The sequence below is a fragment of the Staurois parvus genome, unplaced genomic scaffold, assembly GCF_062004578.1.
Source record: "Staurois parvus isolate SC_StPar_1 unplaced genomic scaffold, SC_StPar_1.0 ptg001220l, whole genome shotgun sequence".
Lineage (NCBI taxonomy): Eukaryota > Metazoa > Chordata > Amphibia > Anura > Ranidae > Staurois > Staurois parvus.
This window is the reverse complement of record NW_028319016.1, coordinates 406,866-416,898: the sequence shown is the minus strand read 5'-3', so window position 1 is coordinate 416,898 and position 10,033 is coordinate 406,866. Positions and strand designations below refer to the sequence as shown.

The 10,033-nt window shown below is 41.5% G+C and overlaps 1 protein-coding gene across 1 annotated transcript; it reads left to right on the top strand.

Annotated features, from left to right (window-relative positions):
• Positions 1-8,163: 8,163 nt before the first annotated feature.
• LOC149438090 (olfactory receptor 6C1-like) lies at positions 8,164-9,099 on the top strand. Its single transcript, XM_089660256.1, has one exon. It carries the CDS (start codon positions 8,164-8,166, stop codon positions 9,097-9,099), a length of 936 nt encoding a protein of 311 aa, XP_089516382.1.
• The last annotated feature ends 934 nt before the right edge of the window (positions 9,100-10,033 follow it).

The window sequence follows — 10,033 nt, the reverse complement described above, 5'->3', positions numbered from 1 at the left end:
CTGAATGGTGAAAGGTAGTCAGGAAATTAGATGCATAAATTATGCCCTTAAGAAGCCTGATTGTGCTCCTTGGATTTTGGGCCACTTTATGTGGTTAGATTGTGAAAGTCTTATGTGTTTGGGATGTAATTCTATGTATGCCTATGCTGTGTGTTAGAAGTATCCTATTAATTGACAATTTTGTGTAAAAAATACATTTTCATTTTCTTTCCTGCATTTTCAAAAACTCACTATGCCCTTCAGAAAATATATTGAGGTATTTGTTTTCCAAAATGTGGTCATTTTATAGGTGTTCCTTCTGTCCTGGCACTTCAGGGACAGGGCTCCTTGAAAGCCCAAGGGAGCTTTTTGGATTTTGAGCCCCTCTATACTCCATACTCAGGAGTAGTAGGATGTGTTTTGGGGTGTAATGCCTATGCTGTGTGAAAAATAACTTGTTAAAATTAAAACTTTGTGAAAAAGAACAAATTATATATAAAGTGAAACTTCACTTTAAAAAAGAAGCTCTGCTGATCTTCCTCTTCCGAGCACCTGAACCTTTTTTTTCAAGCATCAGGTACTTATTTCAGACAGGTAGGAGCTCCTATGTCTGCTCTTCTTGCCTAGAAAAGATGAGCAGAAGTTCTCTACTCCTTTTCCCCCACCTGCAACTTTCTGGGACATGTCACACATACCAGGAGACTGCAGGACAATTCAGAAAGTGTAGCACGTCTTGTGCATTTGCAATTGGCAGCCAGCTGTGAAACTGCAAAAAGTCAACTTTCCACAGTCATGATGGAGGCACCAGGGACCCAAAGACTTTAGAAGAACTGGCCTCGATGAAGACTGTGCTAGATCCCTGAGCTGGTAAGTGTCTCTTTATTAAAATTCAGCAGCTGCAGTATTTGTAGCTGCTTATTTGTATTATTTTTCTAAAGAGACTGAAGTTCCCCTTTAATATCTTCGTTTTCTGAAAAATTGTTACAAAAAATTACAGGTTCAAAAAAAATCGCCATTCCTCTTACTAAATAAAGGGGTTAATTTTTGTGAAGTACAAGATAAAATTTCCAGAACATAATCAGTCCAAACATTAAAAAAGTCTCACTCGTGTTGTATCGCCATACTTGGGAGGAGTAGCCAAATGTCTTTTGGGGTGTAATTCTATATGTATTCTATGATGTATGTTAGAAATATCTTTATTAATTGATAACTTTGTGTTAAAAAAATAATTTTCTTTCCTGCATTTTACAAAAACTTGTGGCAAAAAAAGACATTTTTAAAAGACTCACTATGCCTTTCAAAAAATGAGGTCATTGTGTGGGTTTTCCACTGTCCTGGTGCTCCAGGGTCCCCAAAAAAGTGATAAGTAGCCAGGAAATTAAATGCATAATTTGCGCTCCTTAAAAGTCCAAAGGTGCTCCTTGGATTTTGGGCCCCTGTATGCATCTAGGTTGTGAAAATATGCCAGATATGTGGTCTCCTCATACTTGGGAGATGTAGCAGAATGCGTTTTGGTGTGTAACTGTAAGTATTCCTATGTTGTGTGTGACTTGTTAAAATGGCAACTTTGTGAAGAAAATATATTTATTCATTTTCCAAAAAATTGTGACAAAAATTACAACTTCAAAAATCTCGCCATGCCATGCCATTAAATACCACGGACTGTGTATTTTCCAAAAGGGGTCATTTGGGGGGGTATTTGTACTGGCATTTTAGTGCTTAAAAAATGAGATAGGCAGTCAATACATCAGGATTAATGATCAATTTTGAAACACACATACCAGGGGTGCTCAACTTGTACGGAACATGTGGCCCTTGGAGCCCTCTGATGTGGCCCTTGACTTCAAACTAGGGAAGTGCATGTCAGGCGTCAACAACCCTTTGATTGTGATATGTGTCACAAGTTAGCCTGCAGCTTCTTGTTTGCGTATTATTACCTCCTTGCTGCAGTACTGCTCCTGATTCCTTTCACATGTGTGTTTGTCTGTGCTCACCTATAGGCGTCTGTAGCAATCATACCCACAGAGATGGACGTGGTTCAACTATTTTGGTTCCAACTTTCATCTTGGCAAAGGATCATCCATCTTGTACAAACATATCTCCCCTCATTCTCCCCCTCCCTCTCTGAGAGTCACAGTGACATTTGGTCGGTGTGTGTGTGTTGGAAGTGTCATAGGCAGGCCAGGGCACAGCAGGCAGCTCCGAGCTATAAACCATCTCTGAGCTGGGTGCCGGGCTGGCTGGGAAGCTGAGCAATCTGGGGGACTACAAAATAGGCTGTCAGGCCTAAGAGAAGAAGTTGAAGAATTCTCCCATTTAACATCAGAACCAACTTGGGAGATGTCCCCTTTTGCTCTGAAACTTGATCTGCTTAACCCAAGGCTGATTGCCAAGTACTTTAACCCTTTAACCTCCTTTCTGTTACCTCTTTGCTGTGCTACTGTTCTTTGTATATTTATATATATATAGGTTACATCTTTTTTCTGTAAATATTTTTATTGCACCCTTTTGACCTTTTAGTAATAAATCTTTCATTTTGAAAGTGTTGAACAGTTTCTATAGCTCGTTAATGCAACTTACGAATTCCTGCCTCTAAAAGAGCACTACTGTGTTTGTTTAGCCCTCTGTATAACCTGTCGGCAGTGACAGTGCTATACAGAAGATTATTTCAACCATCATAGTGTTATTGCTGATATTGCCGAGTTTCCTCTTTCTCTGTACAAAAAGGAGGTGGTGGCAGTGTGAAGGGTTAATTGCGTAATTAACCTGACCCAGTAAAAATCGCATTCAGGCTGCCGGTACATCGATTTGTGGTCCATTAGCTGGAAAATCATTGTGCAGGGTGCAGCTGGGCATGGCATTGTTATGCACGTGACATCGCGGTTTCAGATTGACTAGTCCTTCGGTCACGAGTTTGGTGAGAAGGTCAGGGGTCTGACGCGCGATCGTCACAGCATCGTCTGCTGTTCTCTGGGTTTTATTTCCTTCCCTTCCATCACTTCCTGGCCCACCTCCTAGTTTGCTTGTCTATATAAGTCATGCTCAGTCTGGGCCACTTTGCCTGAGCAACTTCCTAGTTGCTAATGCCTGTACCCTGCTTTGAATACTCGTGTACCGACCCCGGCTTCATTCTCTGACTATGCTTGTTTTCCACCTGTCCTGACCCCAACTAGTCTATTGGATTCCCATTGTACTCTGCTCACACGAGCGGTCTCCACATCCTCAGCTGGGCATACCCGGGGGCCGTGACCTGGTCCCCACCATCAGGGGCTCTGGTGAAGAAGCAGACTAGGGCTTAGACTCCGGGCCCTGGGGAGCCCCAAGCTGACTACCTACAAGGGCTCACTACCACAGGTGCTAACAATATGGGCTTGCCAACCCGGCAGCCCACAGCATCAGAGTGCATTGAGCCAGCGAGGTAGTAAGCATAAGCGGATGCTTCCTCTGTTGCACAGGCTCCTGTCCGAGGCAGAGTGATACCAAGTGCACTTCTCTGAGGACCTTTCTGGTAGCCTGGAGAGCGATGCCTGCAGAAGCTGGAAGAGAAAAAGAAGGTCTGTGTATTATACAACACATACACTGGGCATAATAGCTTTTGCAATGGACATACAGGTGAAACTCGAAAAATTAGAATATGGTGCAAAAGTTCATTTATTTCAGTAATGCAACTTAAAAGGTGACACTAATATATGAGATAGACTCATTACATGCAAAAGCAAGATAGTTCAAGCCGTGATTTGTCATCATTGTGATGATTATGGCTTACAGCTCATGAAAACCCCAAATCCATAATCTCAGAAAATGAGAATATTACATGCAATCAATAAAACAAGGATTGTACATAGAACAATATCGGACCTCTGAAAAGTAGAAGCATGCATTTGTACTCAGTACTTGGTTTGGGCCCCTTTTGCAGCAATTACTGCCTCAATGTGGTGTGGCATGGAAGCTATCAGCCTGTGACACTGCTGAGGTGTTATGGAAGACCAGGATGCTTCAATAGCGGCCTTTAGCTCTTCTGCATTGTTCGGTCTCATGTCTCTCATCTTTCTCTTGGAAATGCCCCATAGATTCTCTATGGGGTTCAGGTCAGGTGAGTTTGCTGGCCAATCAAGCACAGTAATCCCACGGTCACTGAACCAGGTTTTGGTGCTTTTGGCAGTGTGGGCAGGTGCCAAGTCCTGCTGGAAAATGTCAGCATCCCCATAAAGCTCAACTGCGGAAGGAAGCATGAAGTGCTCCAAAATCTCCTGGTAGATGGCTGCGTTAACCCTGGACTTAATGAAGCACAGTGGATCAATACCAGCAGATGACATGGCTCCCCAAATCAACACAGACTGTGGAAACTTCACACTGGACTTCAAGCATCTTACAGTGTGTGCCTCTCCATTCTTCCTCCATACTCTGGGTCCTTGTGCCTCTCCATTCTTCCTCCATACTCGGGGTCCTTGGTTTCCAAATGAGATGCAAAAGTTGCTCTCATCAGAAAAGAGAACTTTGGACCACTGAGCAACAGACCAGGTCTGTTTTTCTTTAGCCCAGGTAAGACGCTTCTGACGTTGCTTGTTGTTCAGGAGTGGCTTGACAAGAGGAATACGACATTTGAAGCCCATGTCCAGGATCCATCTGTGTGTGGTGGCTCTTGATGCACTGACTCCAGCCTCAGTCCACTCCTTGTGAAAGTCCCCAACACTTTTGAATGGCCTTTTCCTGACAATCCTCTCCAGGGTGTGGTCATCCCTGCTGCTTGTGCACCTTTTTCTTCCACACTTTTCCCTTCCACATAACTTTTTATTAATGTGCTTTGATACAGCACTTTGGGAACATCCAACTTCTTTTGCAATTACCTTTTGAGGCTTTCCCTCCTTATGGAGGGTGTCAATGATGGTTTTCTGCACAACTGTCAGGTCAGCAGTCTTTCCCATGATTGTGATTCCTACTGAACCAAACTGAGAGACCATTTAAAGGCTCAGGAACCATTTGCAGGTGTTATGGCTTAATTAGCTGATTAGAGTGGGACACTTTGAGCCGAGAATATTCCACCTTTTCACAATATTCTCATTTTCTGAGATTGTGGATTTGGGGTTTTCATGAGCTGTAAGCCATAATCATCACAATGATGACAAATCACAGCTTGAACTATCTTACTTTGCATGTAATGAGTCTATCTCATATATTAGTGTCACCTTTTAAGTTGCTGCACTGAAATAAATGAACTTTTGCACAATATTCTAATTTTTCGAGTTTCACCTGTATTAGCACCTATAATAGGGTTAACAACTATTAGGCTGCTTTCACACTGATCCCCAAGTGCAGTGCAGTGAACCTGCAGCTTTGCTGTGGGCCAACTGCACTGAACAATAGACTTCTATTATATCTTTCTGAAAGTGCACCAAGACACATGAATGCAGGAGTTTTGGCGTGCTTTCAGAAAGTGCATCACTCCTACAAGATATAAAAGATGTCTATTGTAAAGCACAGCTAACCTGCAGGAAATCTGCAGCTAAACCGTAGCACATCAATGTGAAAGCAGCATTATATGGGGGTCATTAACTTTGCAGTTTGGGGGTGGGGTGGCACAGCCTCATAGCTGAGATGTGTTTTTACCACACCTCTTCCAGCACTGGTGTTGCATCAGAGGTTGCAATGGCAACCCTTCCCCATGCTTCAGGAGGCCCATACAGCCTCCCTGTCACATTCGTTCTACACTTGAACAAAGGGGTGGTGGGGAAGGCATTTACAGGAACTGATCTTCCTCATTTTCCTCCTGCAACCGCTGAAAACCGGCTTCTCCTCTTCTCCCTCCCGCCAGAATTCAGCAGCTGCAGGAGTAAAATGTTCATTATGCTATTCCAGATTCAAAATTCAGAACCATTTCATTGTGGGCTGTGATCAGGTACTAAATCGTTTAAGTGGCCCCCCTCTTCAAAAGGTTGATCACCCCTGACATATACCATACCCTGTAGGCTCTATATCTTCAACAGACTAAAATAACATACAATGATTTGTCTTTTATTCACCAAAGAAATTTAACAGAATACATGTTGGCCACCATTTATGAAGAAAAATTATTGATTTGCAAAGTTTTGTAACAGAAACCACAACAAAAAAAATTCTGTCTTTTTTCCGTTATATAGTAAAAAAGTAAAAAAAAAAACCAAGTGGTGATTAAATATCACCAAAAGAAAGTTCTATCTGCCCCCCAAAAATGATAACAAATTCATTTGGATACAGTGTTCAATGACCGAGTGATTGTCAGTGATGAAAAATGAAATATGGCCTGGACTGGAAGAGGGTGTAACAGTCCAGTATTTAGGTGGTTAAAAAACATTTTAGTCCTGAATATTACTTAAAGTGTTACTAAACCCACAACAGTACAATCAGTCTGTATATGCAGTAAAGTATGCTTGTTATACTCACTCTGGAACCTAAGGGGTTAATCCTCTGCATTGTGCAAAAATGCTGTTTGATCCTGTCTTCTCTGATTCTCCCCTTCTTCTACTGTCCCTAATCCATCTGCTGATAGAACAGAGCCTTGGGGGCAAGCTGCACATGATCAGTTTGGTGTGTATTGTTAGAATGTTTTTTTTTCTTGGGAGAGTTCATGTGATCAGCACAGGGTCAATCAGCACTATGCAGACAGAGGGTCAGGGGTTATGGAGCATCATAAGACAATCCCTGTGCACCATATGTTCCCCCCTGCTCCCCAAGCCCCCGTGTGCCCAAACAGTGCTGCTGGCTTCTCTTCTTTCCTTTCCACCATAAGCACACAATAGGATCCTTCAGGATGGAAAGCAGGGGAAGGGTCCGCTAATGATGTCACATCTAGCAGCCGCGTCCTTTCCTGAATGAACACAATGAGTGATCAGTAACAATCACTCACTGTGTTCATTCATAACTGAACCATTTTTATTTTTTTTTGGTGGAGGGGCCCTGTCAGGTTTGCTGCATGGGGCCCCATGGTTTCTAACAGTTTTACACCAGTTTGACACCCCTGTTCTACAGAGTTCAGGGTGTTTTTTGTATATTTTTTTTAAATCTTCAATTACATTAACTATACCAGTTTTAATCATTGTCTAATAAAATATACATTTTTAATTTGCTGGTTTTTGGGTGCCTAAAAAAATCCCATCCTTCCATACTATCTTTTGTTCTATATTAGGGATGTGGCACCTTAGTAACTAGAAGTGCCAAGATCTATTTCTAGATTTTCTACAGTACAAATTCTTATTGCTTTTAGTTTTGCAAAACCATGATGGTCCTATTCCCACTTGAGTGGTGAGTAAATTCTTTGATAACTATTCATACTGTGATGGCCATCATTCATGCTGTGGTGGCCATCATTTTACTTCGCTAGGTCATCTCAGTACATCATATATAGTACTGTAAACAGCAATGTAGATGGTTTAGAGTATGTAAATAATTGCTAACGATCAAAAGGTGGTCTTCGGGGAATCCAGGTAATTAAGTACTTGTTTACAGGCTTTAGGGAGATCATAAAATGCTCAACCTACAGCAAGACCCTGTAAATAGGCAAAGCTTGCCACCACTCCAAGGCAGAGGTATAGTGTGCAGATGCTGAACCGTGATATACAGTTTTTCTTAGTCATGTATACCTGATAATGAAACTCCTATCTGTGTCATAGTCCTCTTCTTCGAGACCTTCACGTCATATGGCGTTGCTTTCTTCTAAATTCTACCTGGTCATTAAACACCACAAAGTTTCTTTTTTTGTAGCCATATATATGACATTTTCTATGCATTGAAATGCATTTAGAAACATTGTCATGTCTTCATTAAAAACTGGATCTCTATTTTAAACCTGCACCTGATCTGATATATTATTTTACAAAAGGAATGCTGTTACTGTTGGTGCCTCTTTCACATTTGTGGGCTGTTACGGGTAATCTAAGTTATTTTAGATTTACAGAATACATATTTGGTGGGGCTTTTCTATACCTTTTCTGGTGCTAATTTCAAGAAAACAGTATTTGGGTTTGCAGAATTTATTTCTCGAAATTTATCAAAGCCATTATCTGGGGCCAACCCTTACCTGATATAATCTGATGCTATCCCCAAATATTAAGGCAAAAAACCCTTTTCCAAGAAAAATACAATGCCAGACGTATTTTGGTTAAATTACTAGTTATTCAGGTTGTTCCCTTCCTGCCTACTAAGAAAAACATGATTAAGAAAAATGAGACAATGGTGATCTATTTCATTCTTAAAGGAATTTCCGATGTCCCTAAACTGCAGCTTCTGACCTTCTCCCTGGTTCTCCTCATTTATAACGTCACCATTGGTGGCAATGTGATCATTCTTCTGCTGGTTTGCCTGGATTCTCAGCTTCACACTCCCATGTACTTCTTCTTGTGTAATCTGTCCATTCTCAATATCTCTTCTACGACAGTGACCCTACATAAAATCTTAAGTAGTTTTGCAATAAGAGACAACGTGGTGTCTTTTAATGACTGTATGGTACAGCTATGTATGTTCTCATGGTTATCAGGGAATGAGTTTATATTGCTTACAGCCATGAGCTACGATCGTTATGTTGCCATCTGCAACCCATTGCATTATTCAACTGTCATGAATGGTAGAGTCTCTGTTGGTTTGGCCATATTCTGCTGGTCATTTAGTCTTCTACAGATGCTTCCTGCCATGGTCATAGTGTCTAGATTCTCCTGCTACTCTTCAAACACAATTGATCACTTCTTCTGTGACATGGTGGCCCTGATGAACCTTTCCTGCAGTGACACCTCCATTCTGAAGCTGTTGATTTTCACAGAGGGGATCTTACTTTCAACCTTCACCCCTTTTCTGCTCACCTTCATCTCCTATTCATTTATCATCACCACCATATTGAGAATTAAGTCTACCACAGGGAGATCTAAAGCTTTCTACACGTGTTCCTCTCACATAACAGTTGTTGCTCTTCACTACACTACCATTGTGTGCCAATATTTCACCCCAAGTAGCACTTTTATGTCCAGTAAACTTTTGTCTTTGCTCAACACGGCTTTGGTTCCCATGTTAAATCCTTTTATTTACAGTTTAAAAAATAAAGAGGTGAAGTCAGCGCTATGGCGACAACTCAAGTATTTTAAGTCTGTTTTATGAAGAGAAGTTGGTCATAAGGACATATATTTATAAAACAATAATGACTTTATGAGCATAGGCTTTGCTGATGTGATATTGACTTATATCTAATGTAGGAATGCTACTTACTCGTGTCTTAGCTACAAAACTATTTTTCATCAACTCAAGAAAAATGTAACTACTTAGCACAGTGGCTAGCCCTGCTGCCTAGGAGCACTAGGGTTGTTGGTTTCAAATCCCAACAATGGCACTGCTTGTGTAGAGTTTACATATTCTCCCTCAGCCTGCATGGGTGATCACCCACACTCCACGGTACAATATGGCATTATATGCTAGATGTACATTCTCTATCTATCTATTCATTCAGTTGTATCTGACCCTTGCTGATTGCATGGACTGTTACTCACAAGTGACTTCTCTTAGCAATTATTTTACAGGGTAAGTTGCCAGGTCTTTCCCCAACCCCTGCCATACAGGAGATCCTGCATGGCCAGGGATGAAACTAGGACAATTTAGACTGGAGTCAATTAACCTACCAGCATGTGGAAGGACATGGGAGTACCTGGAGGAAACCCATGCGAACACAGGGAGAACATGCAAACTCTATGCAGGAGGCACCATGGTTGGGAATTGAACCCATGACCCTATTACTGCAAAGTAGAAGTGCTAACCACTAAGCCACTGTGCCGCCCACATTCTCTGTACCTATGTATTTTTATATATTTATGTATGTTTCTACACAATTGAACTTTTTTTTTATGTATTTTTAACTTTCATGCTTTATGGTCTTATGCTTGATTCTACATCAAAGGACATGTATTTGTGTTACTGACATGTTTTGATGACACCTATGCCCCTCCTCCTAGCTGGGGACGGCCCTGCCCAGATGGGAGGGCTCTCACTTAGTCCCATGGTATATATGGCAGGGGGAACTCATTGTGTAGTTAGCTCTGAT

Bases quoted from the DNA above. Each gene is read 5' to 3' on its own strand.
- LOC149438090 (XM_089660256.1), top strand. From the start codon at position 8,164: ATGATTAAGAAAAATGAGACAATGGTGATCTATTTCATTCTTAAAGGA.